At 36.8% G+C, this 23831-nt stretch overlaps 3 protein-coding genes across 4 annotated transcripts; 1 reads left to right on the plus strand and 2 right to left on the minus strand.

The window, feature by feature from the left end:
• Positions 1 to 61: 61 nt before the first annotated feature.
• LOC116031812 (pirin-like protein) lies at positions 62 to 3283 on the minus strand. The gene is made up of 6 exons (XM_031274121.1): positions 2991 to 3283; positions 2819 to 2868; positions 2634 to 2701; positions 2277 to 2339; positions 2067 to 2170; positions 62 to 777 (listed from the first exon to the last, which is right to left on the minus strand). The coding sequence occupies exons 1-6, from the start codon at positions 3209 to 3211 to the stop codon at positions 297 to 299; spliced, it is 987 nt and encodes a 328-aa protein (XP_031129981.1). The 5' UTR covers positions 3212 to 3283; the 3' UTR covers positions 62 to 296.
• A 4380-nt stretch (positions 3284 to 7663) lies between these two features.
• Positions 7664 to 9335, plus strand: LOC116031615. Its single transcript, XM_031273862.1, has 2 exons — positions 7664 to 9006; positions 9089 to 9335. Exon 1 carries the CDS (start codon positions 7858 to 7860, stop codon positions 8971 to 8973), a length of 1116 nt encoding a protein of 371 aa, XP_031129722.1. The 5' UTR covers positions 7664 to 7857; the 3' UTR covers positions 8974 to 9006; positions 9089 to 9335.
• A 7358-nt stretch (positions 9336 to 16693) lies between these two features.
• On the minus strand, positions 16694 to 23831 carry LOC116032295. Of its 2 annotated transcripts, XM_031274793.1 has the most exons (5): positions 23318 to 23831; positions 20852 to 22346; positions 19354 to 20677; positions 17559 to 17660; positions 16694 to 17405 (listed from the first exon to the last, which is right to left on the minus strand). In XM_031274793.1, exons 1-3 carry the CDS (start codon positions 23619 to 23621, stop codon positions 20491 to 20493), a joined length of 1986 nt encoding a protein of 661 aa, XP_031130653.1. In that variant the 5' UTR covers positions 23622 to 23831; the 3' UTR covers positions 16694 to 17405; positions 17559 to 17660; positions 19354 to 20490. The 2 variants fall into 2 exon arrangements, with proteins under 2 accessions (XP_031130653.1, XP_031130652.1); XM_031274792.1 differs by having other exon boundaries at positions 16694 to 17660.

Genomic DNA, 23831 nt, shown 5'->3' on the forward strand with positions numbered 1-23831 from the left:
TCTCTCTTACATGAATATGACAAAGCATTATAAAATCTTCAACTAATGAGGAGGCTCTAAGTATATAAATCAGAAAAAATTGTTATTTTCCCATAGATTAATGAGGGCTATCTGACATAATGTTCCATGTAATGAACACATTCAAATCACTCAATCTTATTTCAATCTTTCAGCCAATCAAGAATACAGGTTGAAAACAATGACCTATCATATCAATCTACACAAAATACATATAATAAAAACCAGAATTTCAGAAAGAAAAATAACCATTTGAATATAAAGCCCAGAATCCCAGATTAAGATCTCCATTGCCTTGCCTTCTCAAACCCATTCTTGCAATACCTGTAATCCTCAAAAGCCTGTTGAATTTCTGCTTGTGTGTTCATCACAAAAGGGCCATATTGCACAACTGGTTCATTCAGAGGCTGCCCGCCTATCAGAACAAATCTCAGTGGCTTTGAAGACTGGTTCCACACACTTAAACCCTCCCCACCACCCAAAACCAAGCAGTGGTGAGCCAATACGGGTGGCGAATTCAGGCCACCAAAAACCCCTTCTCCTTCGATAATGTACACGAAAGCATTCCAAGATTCTGGGATGGGTTGATGGTGTTGAGCCATCGGTTTTAGTGTGAAATCGAGGAACATCGAGGGAGTCCTTGTATAGACCGGAGATTGAACACCCATTGCTACTCCTGCTATTACTTTCACTTGTGTCCCATCCCTTTCTGCCCTAGGAATGTCCTTGTCCAGCAATTCTTGATACCCTGGCTCAATCCTAGGAAATTGTTTCAGACACACAAGAAGTTAGAAGCAAATTGTGCTTAGGAAACATAATAATGTTTGGCTGATGATATCTAATGTTAAACAAACAATAATGTTTTGTTGGGCGTATCGAGGCTGGTAAGGGCCAAGTCTAACACCATGTGGTTAGGGGGATTGTTGGGCGGAGACCGGTGAAGGGTCAAGTCCAGAACCCTGACTCTTGAAATGGGTGATGATATAATATAGGGAAAATGGCATCTTTAGTCCCTAAGTTATAGGGGTAGTGTAGACTCAGTCCCTAAGCTATGGCTGTATGCGAGTTTAGTCCCTCAGTTATTCACAAAGTGGCGAGTTTAGTCCCTGAACATTAAATTTGACGAAAAAATTAAAAAATATTCAAAATTTGAAGGGTAAAATAGGAAATTCACATTTTATTATTCTTCTTATATCAAAACCACTTTTACAACATTATTTTTTCACTTCTTAGCCTAATTATTTTCAATATTTTTCATTTTTAAAAGCATTTTAATAACTTTCAAATGACTTGTTAGGAACCTTATAACACACTTAAAATTTAGCACAAATAAAGAAATGCATGATCATTGTATTTAGGTGTATGAAACACATTGTCCTAACAAGTTTTTATTTTTTTTACTAAGCAACAAATGTAATAAAATTAAAACTTTTGACATAGGATAGTGTGTAAAAAAATCTCAAAAGTTTTAATTTTATTACATTTGTTGCTTAGTAAAAAATAAAAACGTGTTAGGATAATGTGTTTCATACACCTAAATACAATGATAATGCATTTCTTTATTTGTGTTAAGTTTTAAGTGTGTTATACGAGAGTCAGGTTCCTAACAAGTCATTTGAAAGTTATTAAAATGCTTTTAAAAATGAAAAATATTAAAAATAATTAGGCTAAGAAGTGAAAAAATAATGTTGTAAAAGTGATTTTGATATAAGAAGAATAATAAAATGTGAATTTCCTATTTTACCCCTCAAATTTTGAATATTTTTTAATTTTTTCGTCAAATTTAATGTCCAGGGACTAAACTCGCCACTTTGTGAATAACTGAGGGACTAAACTCGCATACAGCCATAACTTAGGGACTGAGTCTACACTACCCCTATAACTCAGGGACTAAAGATGCCATTTTCCCTATAATATAAGGAAATAAAGTTGCGTCTTCGCTACTTCCTAACAGGTTCAGATCTTTCAAAAACTCTTTTTGTCAACTCATATGAGCAATTAACCAATCATGCACCATAATGCAATTTACTGATATGATGATGTCTTACATTTTGTTCTTGGAGGAGAGATTTATCCAGAGTTGCAACCCCTTATTTGCACCTTCTTTTGCAGGCATTTCTGAGTGCATTATACCTCTTCCTGCTGTCATCCACTGAATCAATCCGAAAACCACAAATTTTTTTAATTATATATATAATTGATTACATATCCTTTTTCTTCTCAAACAAATGATTGAAAACCTGTCAACAAGGACCTACCTGCACATCACCAGCTCCAATTGTACCCCTGTGCCCAGCAAAATCTTGATGAGTAAAAGCTCCCTAAATAAGCAAGATAGAAATTCAGTCACTTTTTGAGGTTTTGTATCCATTTTGAACCAACCAACCACAAGGTTACAAGTTCGACTCCTAGCAGGAGTGGCTTGTTAGCCTTTTTGGTTTGAACTGGTCAACTATAGGCAATCTAGACTGGTTTACCTCCTTGTGCCGTCCTTTGTCAGCTAAGGTTACAAGACTAGGTTTGCCCAGTACGCACCTTCAGATAGTGGCTGTGGGTTTCTATTAATAATAATAATAATAATTGGAACATAGAGAGTAGTTAACAATTAAACATACCTCCAACATATATGTTACAGTCTCAAAACCTCTATGTGGATGATCAGGAAATCCAGCAGGTGGGGACACTGTTACATCAAACAGGGTACAATCTAATTATCAATCCATTTGCACTTAAGAATTTGGCATGAATGCAAATAAACCCAAAAATAATTTTGTGGAAATTGAATGAATCAATCAATCACCTTCAAATTCATCCAACATGAGGAATGGGTCAAGGTTCTTCAATTCAGGCCTGAAAAATAAGACCCACAGCTAAATCAATACACACAAGAAATTGCAAAATCTGCAGAATCCCAAATCTTGGAAATGAAAAAAAACAGATAATCTGGAAATGAAAAGAACTGGAATACATACCTTCCAATGCTTCTCCTGACAAGAGCACCGTCACCCTCACTTTGGGGATTAGCCAAAACCCTTTTAACAATTGATCTTGGGCGATTAAACCCGGACAACAAAGAATTATCAGACATGGTATTTCTGATCGAGTGATGACAGTAATTAGCAGCTGATTTTGGTATTGCTTTGGTTTTTGTTGTCTGATAAAGACCCAGAAAACTTTTAGATATGGCTTTCATGTATTGATGTTGTGTTGTGTGCCAGTATGCATTCAAAATCTGGTATTTATAATTTTTATAGGTGTGCGGCTTGAATAGATTCTAGAGGTTTCAAATGTGAAAGAGGAATATCTTTCAATCAATCTGTGATTGTTCTCAATTGACGTCTTGAGATTTCGCTGATCTCAAGCTCATGTCAGCATGACAAGTGCCGGCCGGCTGGCGTACCTATGACGTGGCATTTAACGGATGATGACATCATTAATACGAAACTTTTCACTTTTATTAAGAACATTCCTACCAATAGTTTTTTCAAAATTCATGTCAGAGAAATAACTAATGCATGACTTTGAAACTAATGTAGGAAAGAGTTATTGCATTCTTGGTTCTTCCTGCAAATGAAGAGTTAATGTCAGAATAAATTTAAAAAAAATAAAGAAAGAGCTGCAGTGCGCACTGCAGCCCGCTTGGGAAATTGGGAGATTGAGAGTGGCCGCCTCAATCTCTCTTTGTTTTTTTTTTTTTTAAATTCTTGCGCATTGGGCTGCAATCTTTTTTTGAAAACAGGAGATAGTGGATGCTGAGGTGGATGCTAGGGCCCACAAAAAACTGGAGAAAAACCTCCAACTGATAAGGATGCTCTAAGACTATCCTTATCAATGATTTTTTGTTGATTTATTGTATGACATGTAAGTATATGAATTGATAATTCAAAGTATATAAATGCAAGATAATATATGAAACGTTGACCATAATTGTTAGCAAAATAAATGTTTGCAATTTTGTAAAAACGCTAATCAAAATACTTAGTCTAAAAATGATATAATCAAAATACTTAGTCTAAAAATTATAGTATAAATAAATACTATTTTTGGTAATAAAAATTTATACATTTTAAATCGTATTAATAAAGAAATACGAATGAACAACTGTGGTGTAGTTCATAAAATATTAGGGGATGATTTTCCGCTTCAATTTATTGAGTTATATGAATATTTTCCTTTTCAACAAATCATCCCCAAGTAGTTAATATGATTGGGTTCAAATTATTTATTTTAAATTTTTTTTCTATGTTATTAACAGAATACTTAGTAAATAAATATATAACATTATTTTGTATTATAATTAACTTTGATATAGAGTATTTAATTACAACATAGTGTAAAAAGAAAACAATGAATAATGTAGTGAATATAATTAATTAATTAATAAATTTGAAGGTAAAGAATTTTTGAATTGTACGTAGAAAATAAAGACAATATAATTAAAGAAATTATATTTCTTTTTTAATTTTTTGATAATGAATAATTTTTATTATAGAAAATAGAGACAATATAACTAATGAAATTATATCTCTTTTTTAAAATTGAGCAACATATAGATAGACTTAGGCGTATAGTAGTTACTTTTAATCCTCAATTTAGGTGTATGTTACTTTGAGTCCTCAACACACACACTCACATATGACTTTTATACCAAAAATCAATACTTTAAAGAGTATTAGTGTAAATATTTTTATTAATTGAAATTAAAAAATTAGAAATAGCATTGGAAATATTAGTGTAATAAATAATTTGTCATTAATATCCTACTTACAATTCACGCACCGCATCCCCGCTGCTATATATATATATATATATATATATATATATATATAGGTAGCCTAATGAAATTAAGCAACATTAAGTATTTTAATATATACAAAATGGAATCTTTTCGTTTTCTCTCAAATAATGTCTACTAATCAGTGATATAAGCCCGTGCGAACAAATGGTATCTTTTCTTAATATCGCATTAGGTAATTTATTATAGTTAAAATAATATCATTCACTAATATAGTATTAAGCAGCTAATTCATTAAAACAAAAAAAAGGTAACTTTCAAAGTTTTAGTACATAGTTTTAACTATATAATGCACAACTTAATACACCCCCTTTAGTAAGTTGTGACCAATAAGCATTATATCTTTAATAATTTGTAAAAAAACAATAGAAATTTCAATGGCAAACCAGAGGGCAACATGGACATGGGATGAAGAGAGGATGTTTCAGATTGCTCTATCAACCTATGTAGAAGGAACACGTAATAGATGGAAAAAGATTGCAGAGTTAATTCTTGGAAAATCAGCCAAGGATGTGGAAGAATATATATTATCCTATTTTGAAGACCAATATTGAAGCCATGGAAAGTAGCTTTACTCAATTGCAAACCAACACAAATAATGCACCATCGTCTTCACAACGTAGAGAAGAGAATGAAGAAGTGGCTCAGTTTGGGATTTGGATGAATTGGTTTCATGCTCCCAAGTTTATCAAGTTTTAAATAAAAAATAATACTCCCTAATAATATAGTATTACACTATTTTCTAGTTTATTTACATTAGTCCTACGCATTATTATAACTTTTTAGTTTAGTTTAGTTCTAATTATAATAAAGTTATGGGAGTTTATTTGTAATGTTTATTATATTTAATGGTCGATTTTTATTATTTGATTACAATATTTTTACATAAAATATTATTGCAATTTAAGTAATATGCATAATTAATTATGAGTATAATTTATTTTTAAATGATGTTATAAAATAAAGTCTTAAAGCTAAGTTATCAATAATAATAATACTTCGTATATACTTTTCCAAACTTCTATGGTAATGCTCTTTAAAATGGTTATTTTTAATTTAGTATGCTGTGCACATTAGTTTTATAAGTTTAATTAGCATTGATATTAGTCATATTACCACAACGATATATATTGATAGAGTTTTGTTTTTCAACCACGGATGAAATAGTAAGTAATATTATGTATAATCAAACGGAAAATTGTTGCCAAATACTTTGTGGTTTGACGGCATTATTGTTGCCTTTCATAACGATAATTTGATGAGCAGATACTGTAGTTTGGTTAGAGCTGAGTGTGCTCAAAAAAATTATTTTTTTCTATTTGGCTCATTTTTTTTAAAAATAACATAAATCTATTACAATATCTTTACAAAATATTAATTATTTTAATGATGATAATAATTATTTATTCATATTTAAATAAATATAAATATATTTTAATAATTATAATAAAATGGTGTAAATAAATTATTTAAATTTCTAAAGTATTACATTAATAACAAACATACATAAATTGAAAAATATAATAGTTATGAACTAATGAAAATGAAGAAAAAAACTTACTTTTTTTGAATGTGAAATCGGGATGCATCAAGATTTTTATTGTTTGGTTTGGCCGGCATAGCTCGACTCATATTTAATTAAGTATTGATAAATGTAATAACTCTGAACTAAAGAAATTGAAGAGCAAAAATTAATTGTTTGGGTGTGAATTGGGTCAAGATTTTTATTACTGTTTGTTCTATCGCAACTAATCCGTATTTTAATTGGTTTTTAATAAAGGTAATATTTTAAATGTTTTAGGTTACTGGTTGGACCAATTTTTATTGTTTGGTCTTGCCCAAACACCTATATATTAACTGGACTAACCCAGTTAAATTTAAATCTTGACAGATGGTGGGTTAACGACAAATTATGCTATTGACACAGGTCCACTTTGCAATATTAATCCAGGTCCAAAACGCGCGTCGAGAATAACGGTGCCATTAGTGGCACCGTTTTCTCAGCCAATGATTTTTTATTATTTTTTTTGTGAATATAGAGTTAAAAAATTGTGAATATAGATTCAAAAATTGAGTTTTATTATATTGTTGAATATATAGTTCTTTAATTGTGAATATAGAGTTCTTTTATTGTGAATATAAAGTTCAAAAATTTTAAATATAGGGTTAAAAAATTATAAATATAGAGAAACGAATTTGAAAGATAAACACCAAGCAAAATGAAATTGAGCAATATATATGTCAATGTTTGGGGTTAAGCTCCCCCATTTGCCTTGTGCTAGCCGAGGCCTCATGATCGAGCCATCATGATCGAGGCCTCGTAGCCGAGCCCACATGGCTGAGGCGTTGCCCTAGGACAATCAGGGTCACAGGGCTCAACTTCAGCGCTCCGGATCCGTTCGAGTCATTCTTGCTCCATTTTCCCGGATTGATTTGCTCTATTTTTAATATATTCATCACATAATTTTGTTTCATTAAGCTTTATTACATAATTAAGTGTTCAAAGACAATTTGCATTTTATCATATTTTGAAGTAAACTCACTGTTATAGTTTAGTCCACACACCGAAACCGACCTGTTCATGATAGGGTGACTCAGAAATGGTCTTTGTCTAATTGTCTCCCACGTAATGTTCATTAAAATAAAATATGAAAATATTAAGAAGAAAACAAAAGACATTACCAAATATGCCCTGACATATCTAATCACTTTCCGTTCTTATTGGGCACAATATTTTTGCGCGGGGAACGAAAGGAAATTTGTCATGTCACATTGCGAAACGGCGTCGTTTCTTTGTTCAAAAAGTCAAAGCTGCCCTTGTTTTCTTCTTCCCCGCTCGACCCTCCCAAACCCTAGTTCTTCTCTCTCTCTCACCTGAAAATAACATTCCGACTCTCATTCTCTCTCTCTCTCTCTCTTCTTTTCTCACCATAAACATTCTCAATCGTTTCTCCAAAATTATTCAAAATCCCTATACACACAGAGTGCATACATACGGAGTGTTGATAAATTCAAATGTTCAGTTATCTGACGGCGCCACCGCAATGATGATGATGAGACAAGACTTTTCTGCCGGAGGCGGCGGCGCGGCGTCGGACCCCAACTGTTGCCGGAATTGCGGCGTCAAGGAACGCCCGCTTCACGAAGTCTGCCACCGGGGAAACTTCCGGAAGGTTTGCACTTCCTGCGTCCTAAGGCTCCACCCGCAGTCCTTCTGCCCTACCTGCTTCACCGTCTACAACCCTTCCCAACCTCATTCCTCCATGAACGACGTCGTTACCTGCTTTAAGTGCTACTCCGCCTCCCATTCCCAGTGCGTGGGCCCCAGCCCCCCGACGCCTTACGTTTGCCCCATTTGTGTTAGCCCTAATTCGCCGTTATTTGCCCCCAAGAGGACCAAGGACGCGAATGCGGATGCCAAATTTGAGAATGATGATAATAGCTTCAGGGTCGTTGACAAGAAGGCGGCGAGGGTTTTTCTGGCGGCCGCTAGGATTGCAATCATGTCGACTAGTAAGGCGGCTTTAGCTGCTAAGGCAGAGGCCGAGAAGCGCGCCAAGGAGGCTGCTATTACAAGGAAACGCGCAAGGGAAGCTTTGGAGCACTTGTCCAATCTCGTGGCCATGGAAAAGATGAGGAGAAAGGAGTTCTTATTGCCGCCTCCAGATGTCTCGCAGCCTGGTGGTTTAGTCCATATGAGCGACAATAAAGGTTGGAATATGGGCACTGCTAAGATGCCAGCAGCAGTTCAAGTTCAACATGATGATAGGAATAGATTTCGTAATTTAAACAGGGTAGAAACTTCTAGTGAGGTTTTGGCAGCACTGAATGCAGTTGGTCTGAGGGAGAGGGAGAGGTTGCAAGAGCACGAGGTTCAAAATCCAGCGAAAAATGTCAACATGATGGATGTGGAGGAGAATGGGGGATCAACAATGCCTTCTGATTTGGTTAATTCGGGATCGGTTGTTCAGAGTCATGGTGGTGGGATCCAGATTGATAAGTCTGGAAATGTGGGCAATGTGGATAACATTGAGAATTGTAATGGTCGGGGTATGAGAATAAATAATGGGACAGTTCCTATACCATCTGTGGAGGATAGAAATCAGCAGATCCAACGTATTCAAGCTGGGGAGCAGATTAATAGTTCCTTGAAACAATAACTGGTGATGCCCGCAATGTGTTAAATGGACAAGGTCTGGTTTTAATGAGATGATCTGAAAATTGTCCAATTGAATGATTGTTTTGTGTTTATTTATGTTTGTTCTCTTATTGCAGGCTATATGAGGTTTGCACAGAAGCTATTTTTCTGGAACTTCATTGAAATATGGACAGGGGCATATTTGTGTGAGTTGTTTTTGATAGATTAAGGAAAATTTATCCTTGTGCAGTTGCTTCAATTATGTTTAGAGCCTAGTTTCATGTAAAAATGTTCGTGAACATGTGATGTGCTTATGTTAGCTTAATGACACATGCACTTTTACTGCAGTCTAATTTAAATCTACCAAGGAGTTTAGTTCAGAAATTACCTGTTGGCACACATTTGGATTTTATTGTCACCATAAAAAACAAGCTTGCCCCTGCCCCCCAAAAAATCCAGCTTAAAATTGTCTATTTTGGTATGGCTACTTCCTTCTAACGTATCTAAGTTGGTCAAACCTACATAGTTTTTAAGTGATTGAAGCATCAATTGCTTGAAGAATTCCCCTAGAAACAATCTTTTGTTGAACTTGTGAGTTGTGATTTGCAGGTGCTTGTAAATGAATTCTAGTAAAAGCATTATTGTGGAGAATGAACTAATGAATTCAGATGATTTGGGTATAGTTATACAACATATCAAATGGATTTTCTCTGATCTGCATTAAAGTTATAATACATTTTCATGTATTACTCTATTAGAACAATAAATAGGAATGATAAAGAATTTGCTTGACTTTGAACTTTGGTGAATATAATTGACCCAGATGTATGTTGATTGCCCTCATATTTTGCAACTAACTTCCGTTCAATACCTGGCATCTTCATATCATTCCATAGCATTTTGAGTACATTTATTGGAAGCATTTGGAATTAAAAGTTAAATGTAGCCTGTAAACTGCCTTGTGGCCTTGATGTGAATTTTACTTGTCCAGAGGAATATCAACTTTGCAATTTGGCACGTATGTTTTTGAATCTAGATAAATATGGGTTAGGGGTTTAGGTTCATTGTTCGAGTACCCAATTTGCTGGATTTGGAACCAAATAGTATTTTATCATTTGGTTACTTAGGCAGATGGATTAAGGTTCTAAGCACATGATGCTCTCCTTTATTGAGGCACGTTTTATACTTTCTCAATCTTTTTCAACCCAAAGAATCAATGCCCCCACTACCAGGGTTTGATCCTGTGACCATCCATTTGGAATAGTAACATATGTGCCATCACACTATATAGTAGTTGGCTAATTTTGTTAGTTTTGGGTCAGTATATGATGTTATGCTTCCCATCCACTGCTTTATGAGTGGTCAGGGTTCAATGAAGTTCATTGTACTATAGAATTTAGATCGTTCTGCTGTGCTCTTGTTATGTTTTTTGTATTCTGTTCTGCTCCATTTTGACATGCAGGATTCTATTTAGAATTTAGTTGGTTTAAGAATGGCTTATTATTCTCCTTCTCTGCTTTTGATTTTCAAGTTGGTTTAACTCATTCTTGCTCCTTATGCTAGCTGCATGGTGTTTGATCAGTGCACATTTTTGGATTTGCCTAATCATATGGTTTGTTTCTGCATTTCTTTCTCTTGTTCTCCTGGCTACTTTCTCAAGAGCACTAGTATAGGTGCCCCTTTTAACACAATACTCAAAAATCAATAAAAATGTTTTTTAATAATATATAAAAAGAAGTTAATTTCATTTTTTGTCTTAGATTTATAGGTGACAATCTACTTTTAATCCTTTTTTATTAGAACATCCAATTTTGGGCATAGTATTATTGTGGCATGACCAATTTTGGTCATTTATCAACAAATCAATGTAAATATCGTTAAATACAATAACATTTTGATCTTCAATTATGAATGTTTTCAAAAAAATAAACATAAAAAATATAGCTATTCAACATACATTGTATAAAAAAGATTGAAATGTTTTTGTATTTTAACAATTTTGTTGTTGGAGGACTAAAATTGGTCATGCCACAATAATACTAGGACCAAATGAGGATGTTCTAATAAAAAAAGACTATTGTCACCTATACATCTAGGACCAAAAATGGAATTAACTCAATTTCAAAACAAATGAATATAGTAGTAATGTTTATAAGATGTAAATTTGAATAATGAATAATTGTCATTAATGAATTTTCTTAAATTTGAAGTGGATCAAATGAAAATAGAGTCCTCTTGTAAAAAAGTAGGGTTAATTTTATAATTATTGAAAATTTTTACAAACGTTATTTATTTTGGGAGTTAATCCCACCAATGGTCCTCCGACTATGTTGATTTTTCTAAATTAGTCCTCGATTTTTAATTTGGACAATTTAGGTCCCTTGACTTTCAAATTCTTTCTAATGTTGGTCCTTTCGTCAAATTTTGGTTAAGTTGAGGTCAAATGAAGAGGTAAAATTATCCGTTCACATGTTTAATGTATTATTACTCGTATTTCTTCTGTCCTATACGTTGTATATATGAATATAATCTCAGTCGAAATCTAAATCGGAACCATTAATCTCAGTCAAAGTCTCTTCGACTGAGATTATATTCATATATATAGCGTATAGGACAGGAGAAATACGAGTAATAATACACTATACAGGTAAAGATACAATTTTACCCCTTCATTTGACCTCAACTTAATCAAAATTTGACTAAAGGACCGACATTGGAAAGAATTTGAAAGTCAAGGGACTTAAATTGTCCAAATTAAAAGTCGGGGACTAATTTTGGAAAATCAACATAGTCAGAGGACCATTGCTGAAATTAGCTCTTTATTTTATAATTATTGCAAACTTGAATGTTTAGTAATGGTACATTTGATTTCAAAATGAAGGGTAAGGATATGTCCACACTTTTTGAGCATGAGTTTTCAGTTGAACCCATATGTGTGTGTGTGTGTGTGTGTGTGTGTGTATAGGCTACGAGTCCTGTGAGAACACTTTCATAGGAGAGAAATAAGAATCAATCATAGTCTTACATTTTTACACTTTCATAGGAGAGAAATAAGAATCAATCATAGTCTTACATTTATAAAAATTTGACAAATCTAATTAGATTAAAAAAAAAAAAAAAGGCACAGGCAATTTTGTAATTATCATCAATTCCATTGTACAAACTTTAACACTTAAATATGTAATGAGCAAATTCCACTTTTAGTCCTTGACTATTGTGGCATTGCCACATTTAATCTTATTCTTTTAATTTTGTCATATTACATTCCTCACTTTGAACAACTTTCACTTTTAGTTCTCAACTATTGTGGGATTGCCACATTTATAGTCTTATTCCTTTAATTGTCATATTACATCCATGACTTTAAGCAACTTCTACTTTTAGTCCTCGACTATTATGACATTACTATATTTAGTTCTATTCTTTTAATTTTACTATATTGTATACATGATTTTCTGTTAAAAATTTTATTATTTTACCATTAGAATTGACAAATAACAAAGAAAAAAAAATCTTTACACATATTATAACTCATATTTCAAACACATTAGAAATATCGTAAACATAAAATAATATAATATCGTAACTCATAGAAATATAAGTTACGATATGTATAATATTTTTTTTTTCCTTTGTTATATGTCAATTTAAGGATATTATTGTGTTTCAATATCGTAAATCATATTTCTAATGGTAAAATAATGAAATTTTTAATGGAAGATTAATGGTGGCAATCAAATGAAAGTCATGGATGTAATATCACAAAATTAAAAGAATAGAACTAAATGTGGCAATGCCATAATAGTCGAGGACTAAAAGTAGAAGTTGTTCAAAGTCATGGATGTAATATTGCAAAATTAATAGAATAGGACTAAATGTGGCAATGCCACAATAGTCGAATACTAAAAGTGGAAGTTATTCAAAGTCAGGGATGTAATATGGCAAAATTAAAAGAATAGGACTAAATGCGGCAATGCCACAATAGTCGAGGACTAAAAGTGTAATTTGCTCAATATGTAATCTTTAACAACTAAATTTTCCAAACCAAGTAAATTCTATAAAATCAATGAAAAAGCTAAATGTTAAATTTAAACCATAAATGTTAGACTAGTAAAAAAGTGAATCACTAAACCAAATAAAATTGGTTCTCGTGCGGTTGGAGTGCTCAAGTGCGGTTGTGCAGTGAGAGGAAAGTCATTGATCTTTGCCAAAAGCAACATCCAGGATTAACAATGTTTTATTAAAAAAAATTGCAGTGGTAATTTGATCATTTTTCATATGGGTTAAACTTAATTAAGGTGCGTAATTCTTGTACTTAAGATGCGTAGGTCTTGTGCTTAAAGTGCATCGTGTTTCTTCTTCAAACTGGAATAGAACTATCCACATAATTGGTGGGCTAGGGTGGCCTTTCACCCAGTAACTCAAGAAAAAGGCAGTAGAGGGTAATGGGCACTCCTTGCCCGCCACCATTTTCCCTTTTGAACTAAGGGGCCTGAGTGAGGGGTCTACCAGACCCCTCACTTAGGCCCTTAAGAACAAAACTTTTGAACTGAGAGGTCTGCCAGACCCCTAGCTTAGACCCTCAAGAACAAACTTTTGAACAAAAGTTAAGGTGAGCCATTTTTTACACTTAATGTGCGTTGTTCTTAAGTTGCGTCTATGTATCACGTTGAAATTGACACCCAATTATGTTAATTTGGCGTTCTTAGGTAAGATTCGATCTAATGAAGGTAATTGCTAAGTTCGACGAAATCTACCTAACATGTTAGTGAACTAGTGCGGCTAGTAGTTCAGAAAAGCAAACTCATAATCAGAAGCATACACATAAAGCAATAAAAACACAAGCAAATTGGGTTACCCAATTTGGAAACTCAGTTCCTACATTTAGGGGGGCTTCACTCTGGTTGCCCAACTCTCCATTGAATCAACAGTATGAAATGTACCCACAAATACAATTGTGTTCACACGGCTAACTCCAGACTTTTCACCAACGCATCATCGTAGAGTTCTGCCTTGGAGAGTTGGCAAATAAGCGATCTCCCGATCTTCTTGAATTGAGGCTCCCCCTCAACAGCAGCACTCCTTGCCTTCCCAAAGTGAAGTCTTGCCCTTCTTCTCGTAAGGAGAAGTTCTATCTTGAATCAAAGGTAAGCTTTGTCAACATATTACTTGAGCTCAATCAGATTATATTCTGTGAATATAATCTTCGTAATTCTCAACAACCCTCTGAAATAAGAGTTGACTCTTATTTAAACGAGTTGAAATCTTGAAGAGGTTGTAACTGAATAACCGTCTCTGAACTTCTTAGTTGGACTAGACGGCCCACGCATCCCACCGGGAAATCGCGATTGCCCTGGTGCCGCAACAAAGTGGCTCGTGGTCGAACTGGCGACTGAGGTCGCCGGCAGCTGCGTGCCTGCGTCTGGCCAAGACGCGAAGCAGGAGGTGCGACCGAGTGCAACAGTGTCCGGCGTGACCCACCTGCGAAGGGAAAAAGAAGAAGGAAAAAAAAGGGTTAGTAGGCGAGTTGCGCGAAAAGGACCGAGCGAGGTTCATTGCAGCGCCCAGGTTGATGGGGTGCAAGTTCTCGACGTCAATACGGTGAAGAGGTTAACCTTCTGGTCCAGGCGAACAGACGTTGTGCGCACGAGAGTCTCCTGGAACTCATCGGGATATTCCTCCACCGGACGGCCATCCTGGCAGAGCCTAGTGAGATTGCCGAGGGAGTTTCCGCGAAGACCAGGGCCAAAACGGAGGTAGCATCGTTGCTTAAACTGCTGCCAAGACATGGCCGGTTCCTCCATCTACAAATGAAAGTGTCACAGCTGCGCCACGCTTGTGAGGTGGAACGCTGCTAGGCTCACGAAGTCGCCTTCGGAGGTGCCCTGTGCCTTAAAAAAATGTTCGCAACGATGCAACTAGCCAGTGGGATCCTCTCTGCCATCGTAGTGGGGGAATTCGAGTCGCATGAACTTCGGGACAGTCGCAAAAACGGTCGGTGTTGTTGCTGCCGGTGCAGAACCGTGGTTGTGGCTACCGGAGTCGTCTCCCGCAGGTCCCTTTCCAGCAAGTAGCTGGTGGATTTCACTTTGTTCAGCTTGCATGGCTTCAACCGCAGTCTGAAGGGCCTGGACAGATTCCGCCGAGGCGTGATTGCTCATGAGGTCAGGCTTTGATACCAAATTTGTTGCGGGCTTAGAGACCTGAGAGCGCGCCACTAAGGGATGTACAGGGCTAGAGGGCCTAGTCTGAGGTACGGGGAAAGTTTTGGAACTTTTTATACCTATGATTGCTACTGACAAAACAAGGATAAGAAAACAAAGCTGGAGAAGTTTTGGAGTTCTTCCTCTCCGAATTAACATTAATTCAAATCACAAAATGCTTGCTGAAAAACATCTAAATCCTAAGCTTTTAAATACTAGAAGGAGCAACAGTCATACACGGTAACAAGCATGAAAATAGGAAAAAATATAACAATAAGAAATCAAAAACTAATATAAATAGCTTATGAAGTTGGCTTATGAACTGTCATGCGTCGTTGGTAAGTTTTTCCCACGAATGCATCAAAATCATTACATAGGTGAACTAAGTCTTTGCTTAGGATGCCCCAGAAGGCTTGAAAGAATCCCGGATTGAAACCGTCTGACCCTGACGATTTATATGGATGCATGCTGAAGACTGCGTTCTTAACTTCTTTGATGCTAGCTGGTGCACATAAAATGGCATTCTGTTATTTGATATTCTGTTATTCAGACAACTAAGTACAAGGTTTAAGTCTCCTGGTTCAGACTTGAAGATATCACCAAAATACTCAACAATGGTAGCATTTAATTCAGGGCCCTTGTCAACCCAGTTTCCCTACTTGTTTTTCAGCTTGGTGATAGAATTGTTCCTCCTTCTTGTGTTGACAGTTTTATGGAAATACTTAGTGTTGAGATCACCTTCAGCAAGCCAGAAAGATTTAACACGTTGTTTCCAATAAGAATTCTACTGGGTCAGTAACCATATGCACTCACGTCTGGCATTTTCGAATTCCATAATTCCAGTCACATCAGTTCTGTTTCGGAAGTGGCTCATAACTTCCATGCATTTATTGATTTTTGACTGGAAGTCTGTAGTGAGTCTCTTTCCCCAATCCCAGAGAGCCTTGCTACAAACACCTAGCCGAGAGAAAAGTGTCCGACCTCTAGTGGATAGCCAGCAGTCCGAAACAATCATATGGCATTTGGTTTCTCTTAACCATAGGTTCTCGAATCTGAACCTCCTGGTGATCTTTGCATGCTTAGTGGGAACCGACCATAAGATGAGAGGAAGGTGGTCACTAACTGGTGTTTCGCAAGATGATGCTTTGGCATTGCTGAACAAATCCATCCACGTTTCAGAGGCTAAAATGCGGTCAAGGCGTTCAGCGATCCAATTAGGAGTGCCCTTTCCATGTTCCCAGGTGAGTTGATGGCCGAAGAACTGTAGCTCGTTGAGACCGCAACAAAGGATGGTGTCGTTGAAGCCCTTTGTTTTTATATAAGCAAATAGATTGGACAATAAAAACCTACTGAAAATATAAATAAATGACATTGTTGTAAACCATATCTCATAAACTTAATATAAAATGACACGGTTCTAAACCAAAACTCAGACTCTAGTCCACAATATAATTTGAGCCAATGCCTGTCTATCATATTCCTTCCTTTGGTTGTTGTTCAAATTTAACAAATTACAGTGATATAAATATAAAGTCACAGTTAAAGTGAAAATTAAGTCGCAATTAAGTAGCTGCATTGTTTTTGTACAGATTCACCACAACTTTGGAATGATCACGAATATCCACAGTACTGGTTATTACATTAATTAAAAGTAAGAAATACATAAAACCCAGTGCCTTAGAATTTCTCTTTCAATGATTCATCATATTGATCTTCATCTTAGCTAATAATTCTTTCAATCTCCCAAACATGCGCTTAAGATGAATAAAACCCTATGATCCACACAACTCTCAAAGCTGTAGTCAATAAAAACATCTGACTCTTCACCTGTCTGTCATCTATCTTCACAAAGAACCATTTCCCAGCATCTTTAAGCTCTTGCTCCACTACTCAAGTACATGATAGTTAAAGGGACCAATGTTACAATGTAGGAGAAGTAGTTGAAATAGGGCTCCCACTCTGGCCTTCTTTAGCTGATTGGTGAAGTAGAGGCAAGTCTTGCACCCAAAGTTCATAAGGGCATTAAAAGTATGGGAAGGTAGTCCTACATGGAATTTTCCCCTAAGAGGGCATCAAGTCATTGCAGTGATTTCTGCCAAAAGGTCCTTCCCCATCCTCATCATCATCACAAACATCATTGTTTCGTTCATGATGCAGGCAGGGGATGAGAGCCTTGAGTCAAGTTCTTGATCTGTCTTCTTTAATTGCACAAGGAGCACCCAATTACCGATATCCCAACTGAAGATATGATCTATACTCCAAACAATTTTTCCTTGTGAAGGTAAATCATTTATAAGGGGAATACAGGAGGATTTAGTTACCACAAGACTGAACAGAATATTCTGAATTTGAGTACCCTGAGGAATAAAGTTTATTCCATCCACAAGTACATCAGATTCCATACCTTTTTCTGAGCTGAGCTTATGAGACACATCAATTGTTACTCAGCAAGAATGCTTAGGATTTGTTGAAAGCGAGCAATTATAGGAGTTCTGGCTTTGAGCCTCTGTATGTCATAAACATCATTATATACTGTTAGCAAAAATGGAATTGTTGAATACACATTTACGCACAAATGTATCACAAAAAAGTGGATAATAATTAATAAGATAGATGAAGTATCTTCAAAATATTAAGATTTGAAAGCACAGGCAAGGCACTATATCAGCAGCTAAGATAATAATATATTTATCCTGCATAGACAAAAGGAACCCAACTTCAAAAAGATCAACTCATTGGTGCTAACATCACGGAAGCCAGAAATTTTTATTGTAATCCAAGATACACAAATGTAACAAGGTCTATGCTGTCATCTGGTTGTTAATCATTATGAGAATGTTGCTTTTTTATCCCTGGAATTGTAAGGCATGTAGCTACAAGAAATCTCCAAAAACACAAATTGAATGTGTGTGTGTGTGTGTGTGTGTGTGTGTTGGGAGGGGGGAAGGGGAGGGGGGGGGGGGGGGGGGGGATTACCATACTAAACTTCAGTGCTTACTTGAAAGTTAATTTGCTTGATCCATTGACTAATTGCCATTCCTTAATGTAATTGGTACAGTCATTGATTCAGTCTGTATTTTCTTTCATTTTGTAAGTCTCAAATGTCAGACAGATGGATGTTGGTCAGTCCATCTTCGAGTCTCCTTACCAATCTCAGAAGCTAACATAATAACATAATTTTGATTGCCTCTTTTTGGTTGCAACTTGCATGTAAAAGCCTCCGATGTCCGTAATCGACAAGCAGTGTTTGGCTTCCTCTTGGCTCAATTTAATAACACACAGCAGACAACAGCAAAACACATTTTCAAACTTCTTTTGTTCTCTCTCTGACACTTCCAAAACCAATGCATGCCCCACAAGCATAATTATTTGGTCAAATTCCATAATATGCCCGACGATGACTTGTTTTGAGATGTATGTACTTGAAACCAACAATACACTTCCGCAATATGTTTTGCCAAGAGTTCATTCTCTCCAAGAATTCATCAACTGTAACTCTTTTATGTATTTTCCAGAAGTCAGAAGCAAATAGCTAAAGATCAATTAGATCAATCCCAGCATGCCCACAAGCATAATTGTTTGGCCAAATTCCATAATCTGCTCAGCAATGACTTTCTTTGAGATATATGTACTTGAAACCAACTAGGACACTTCCACAATATGTTTGGCCAAGAGTTCATTCTCCCAGAATTCAACTGTAACTCTCTGGTGTATTTTCAAGTGGGAATCAAGTAGCTATAGATCAATTGGGTCGAACCCAGCAGCAACTACTAACAATTGGTGATTTTCAATGTTCCAATACATGAAAGAGAAATCCAAGACCCACCACCAAAATGGGAACATTCTGACCTTCAGAAATATTAAGCAACAAACAAATCCCCGCGCCAGTGGATTCTATTGTCCAACTACCACAAAGGAGTCTTTATACTTTCTCCAAGGATAAGAAAAGAGCAGAAGCAGACGAATTAATATACACCTAACCTACTATCTTCTAATTAACAATTGAAGCCGTTGATTCTCCTTNGGGGGGGGGGGGGGGGGGGGGGGGGGGGGGGGGGGGGGGGGGGGGGGGGGGGGGGGGGGGGGGGGGGGGGGGGGGGGGGGGGGGGGGGGGGGGGGGGGGGGGGGGGGGGGGGGGGGGGGGGGGGGGGGGGGGGGGGGGGGGGGGGGGGATTACCATACTAAACTTCAGTGCTTACTTGAAAGTTAATTTGCTTGATCCATTGACTAATTGCCATTCCTTAATGTAATTGGTACAGTCATTGATTCAGTCTGTATTTTCTTTCATTTTGTAAGTCTCAAATGTCAGACAGATGGATGTTGGTCAGTCCATCTTCGAGTCTCCTTACCAATCTCAGAAGCTAACATAATAACATAATTTTGATTGCCTCTTTTTGGTTGCAACTTGCATGTAAAAGCCTCCGATGTCCGTAATCGACAAGCAGTGTTTGGCTTCCTCTTGGCTCAATTTAATAACACACAGCAGACAACAGCAAAACACATTTTCAAACTTCTTTTGTTCTCTCTCTGACACTTCCAAAACCAATGCATGCCCCACAAGCATAATTATTTGGTCAAATTCCATAATATGCCCGACGATGACTTGTTTTGAGATGTATGTACTTGAAACCAACAATACACTTCCGCAATATGTTTTGCCAAGAGTTCATTCTCTCCAAGAATTCATCAACTGTAACTCTTTTATGTATTTTCCAGAAGTCAGAAGCAAATAGCTAAAGATCAATTAGATCAATCCCAGCATGCCCACAAGCATAATTGTTTGGCCAAATTCCATAATCTGCTCAGCAATGACTTTCTTTGAGATATATGTACTTGAAACCAACTAGGACACTTCCACAATATGTTTGGCCAAGAGTTCATTCTCCCAGAATTCAACTGTAACTCTCTGGTGTATTTTCAAGTGGGAATCAAGTAGCTATAGATCAATTGGGTCGAACCCAGCAGCAACTACTAACAATTGGTGATTTTCAATGTTCCAATACATGAAAGAGAAATCCAAGACCCACCACCAAAATGGGAACATTCTGACCTTCAGAAATATTAAGCAACAAACAAATCCCCGCGCCAGTGGATTCTATTGTCCAACTACCACAAAGGAGTCTTTATACTTTCTCCAAGGATAAGAAAAGAGCAGAAGCAGACGAATTAATATACACCTAACCTACTATCTTCTAATTAACAATTGAAGCCGTTGATTCTCCTTGCACTAGATAAGGGGAAAAGGACCAAATTTTAACGTAACCTCAGCTACCAGCATACAGAGACATCACCACTACTTAAAAGTCCTTCCCATCAATAATCAGTTATCGAAAAACTTAAGTTGCAGCTACCAACTCTGGACCAGAGTTGGTCTCTGCAAGAGCAATCTTAATTGGTTGCCATCCTGAGTGATGATGCATGATCCATTTTTTCATATTGATAATCATGTGCAAGATCTGAAGTATTTCGCCCAAAGCAAGCTCTTTTAAGCACATTTTCTTTATAATAGTAGCTGCTTCGTACCTTGAGAAAGACGAGAATTGTAAATACAATAATGCTTTAAAAGGAACAAAATGCATCAAGTATAAAAGAAATAGAAAACAAGTCACTCATACTTCAGTTAAATTAGGCACTAAAAGGTTTTTTAAAAAATGAAAAATAAGTAACTTGACACAAATTGGTAGATTAATCTTGTACCTGCATTGAGTAGCCAACAAAGCAGCTTGTCCAGTAGAAGATGATAGAAACTTATGAATTTCATCCCAGGTTGCTTTTGAATACTTGTTTGGATTTCCACTAATAGGATTTACACACTTCCACAACTTCTCATTCTTGCGAACATATAATTGCAAAGCACCTAAGTTTTGCATTACTACCATCTGATGTTCAACTGCACTCTCAAGAGCTTTCTTAACATCAATATCACAATGATTTGGATCTCCATAGCGAATACAATCTGCAATATTTGCTTCAGTTGGCATAATTTTCTCATTTTTTAGTGTATCCAGGGAAAGTATAACAACCCCCATAAGGCTTAGAACATAGTCAGAAGGATTTGAGAACCCTGGGGTCCCCCATACACCATTACTGGATACATTGCTACTACCAATTGCAGATGTTGGTGGTGGCTGAATCTCTGGACTAGGATGTGCGTACCAGTTGGCTTCCTTTTCATTGAAAAGTGCTGATTTCTTCTGCACCTTATGTCCTTTCTGTGACCCATTCAAGTTTTGATGTCGAGATGAATTCATACTGGGAGATTGTCTAACCTCTCCATTCCTTGGTTGATGAAAAGGAGGATTGTTTCCATTATTGGAGTATTCACCGACTTTTAGCTTACCAATGTCGGGTAAATTTGTTAATGGACTTGGGGTCATATTGGATGCATCAGGCATGGTCATCATATGTGGTGGTCGCAGATGTGGGTTAGGTGGTAATAAATTACCCGGTGGATATGCAGGTAGCATTGGCACATTGTTAGGCCTAGTTGGAGTAGTATAGTAATTTTGATGAGGATTTGTAGGGTTACTACCATTCATCCGAGGAGGTTCAGGGTAACTGATATTTGGAGCAGGTCCAGGACCAGTAAAGGGAATTCTGGAATTGTTAGCAGCAGATAACTCTGGAGAATCATTAAACTGCTTAGGATACCCATATCCTTGTTGAAAGTTCAAATTATTATAATCTTCTTGGGGCCCCATTGTCACACTTGAAGTTCTTGACATATTAGGTTGAGTCATATTTCTTCGCATTTGTTTGACCTTATATTTAGTGTCTGTACCCCTTCCGAAGTTGGAGAACTTCTGACTCCCTGAGTACACACTTTCATTGAGTGTATCAACAGACTGGTTGAGCTGGCTGGACTCACTGACTGGCAGCAATGGGGTGTCACAACTGGAAAAATTTCCATAACTGCTATTTACAAACTGCTTTGATTCACTATTAGTAAGAGGAGGGCCCCCAGCTGAAAGGCTTGTCCAGAGCCATACAGTCTTGGCTGCAGCAACAAGTGCAGCAGATGCTTTTTGAGGTTGTGCTAAAAGAATATTATATCTACGCATGCGCAGCTGGTGGAGAGCATTAGAAAAATCTCGGTCACCAGATATCAATAGATAGTTAGCAGGTGCAGGATTGTCAACTGCCCAGAATAACATATCCACCAGAATCTTCTTATCGCTTGCATCTTTAACACCTATTATGAGGAAAAAAGAAACAAATGAGTTAATTCATTTTACAGTGCATGAATATATAAATTGGAGAGAGATACAACTCGCTTTTATGGAAGAAATGAATGTAATAAGTCTTTGGAACCTGCAAATCACAAACAGTCTTCATCATTAACAGATTTACTCAAAACCTACAGCCAATCCCAGTCAAGTGTAAAAACTCAGACCCTGAATCTCCAATCTCTTAGTCATTTTATCCCCTAAGGTTTCATGCTTACATCCTGATATTCTCATCAAAATTCTATTATTTGCATGATCCAACTTATTTTTCCATAAAAAGGGTCAATACATGCAACACTTTGGAAATCAGGGGATATTGAGCACAAAGGTTGAGATATACCGTAAATTCCTTAAGAAGTGTCTATGTGGCACATACACCAAACCTGATTGGTCTGCATATTATAATACAATACAGCTAAATTTAACTTGGACCGTGCAAGGACTAATATATAATACGAGATCTAAAGCATAGATCAAGTAACTCCATCCCACACCTTCAAACAAAACCACAGAAATATTATCAAACAAGTGGCGTGTTAAGCTGATTCAATTAATAGATTAAAACAATGAATCTCCTAAAAATGGCCACTAGATCTACAAGAGAATGAAATATGAAATGAAAAAGAAATCTCCCCTGGATTAAAGAAATTAATACATAAATTATCAACTCATCAATATCAATACAATTAGTCCATTACTAGGACAAAACACTATCAAGATCTAACTATTATTCACACATGAACTTCTAGAATCACCAAATCCAGCGAATTCACTAAGTAGAACTCAGATCGCGCGACACAACAGCTCTAGAACCAGAATCCATCTAGATCTGAGACCACTCTCACCAGAAAACCCCAAATCCTTCACTTAATTACACAAATAACATATATGCAGAGCATCAGATGTATCTAACCACTACAAACACAGAGATACATACCTGCGGGGACATGATTGAGGGCGATGCCGGTGCTATTGAGGGCCTGCTGAACCGATGGCGAGATCTTGGTAGTATCCCCGTAGGCGGAGATGGAGACGGGCCCGCAGTAGTTCAATTTGACCAACGCGGAGCTAATATTCTGCGCGATCGCGTGCGGATCGGAGCCCCGGGGCACCTGGCAGTTCTCTATGTCCCACCACACTGATATCCTCGCTCCCGAATAAAGCGCCTCCGCCGCTTCCGATGGCTGCTGCAGCGCCAACCCTCCTCCACCTACTACTCCGTTCCCGCCCGCTCCACCCATGGATAACGACGATAGCCGCAAAAGGAAATCGGAATGTACGGGAGTGGTTACGATTGTCGGAAATGGCGCACGATAGCAAGCAAGCACAGCTGTGAAGCTTCTAGTCTATCCTAGTTCGTTAATTTATTGGTTTTGAGCGGCCAGCCGTCCAGAGCCAAAAATTAAATAGAAAAAATGAAAGGAAAGGAAATTGCATTGGGAGGTGGCGTG

Source organism: Ipomoea triloba, chromosome 10, assembly GCF_003576645.1.
Source record: "Ipomoea triloba cultivar NCNSP0323 chromosome 10, ASM357664v1".
NCBI classification, from domain to species: Eukaryota; Viridiplantae; Streptophyta; class Magnoliopsida; order Solanales; family Convolvulaceae; genus Ipomoea; species Ipomoea triloba.

Coding starts and splice junctions, on each gene's coding strand:
- LOC116031812 (XM_031274121.1), bottom strand. CDS start 3,211: ATGAAAGCCATATCTAAAAGTTTTCTGGGTCTTTATCAGACAACAAAA. Junction 2,869..2,990: donor GTCAGGAGAAGCATTGGAAG/GTATGTATTCCA, acceptor CTTATTTTTCAG/GCCTGAATTGAAGAACCTTG. Junction 2,340..2,633: donor CTGTAACATATATGTTGGAG/GTATGTTTAATT, acceptor TTGCTTATTTAG/GGAGCTTTTACTCATCAAGA.
- LOC116032295 (XM_031274793.1), bottom strand. CDS start 23,621: ATGGGTGGAGCGGGCGGGAACGGAGTAGTAGGTGGAGGAGGGTTGGCG. Junction 22,347..23,317: donor CCTCAATCATGTCCCCGCAG/GTATGTATCTCT, acceptor TCCTCATAATAG/GTGTTAAAGATGCAAGCGAT. Junction 20,678..20,851: donor TTGTTGGCTACTCAATGCAG/GTACAAGATTAA, acceptor GTCTTTCTCAAG/GTACGAAGCAGCTACTATTA.
- LOC116031615 (XM_031273862.1), top strand. CDS start 7,858: ATGATGATGATGAGACAAGACTTTTCTGCCGGAGGCGGCGGCGCGGCG.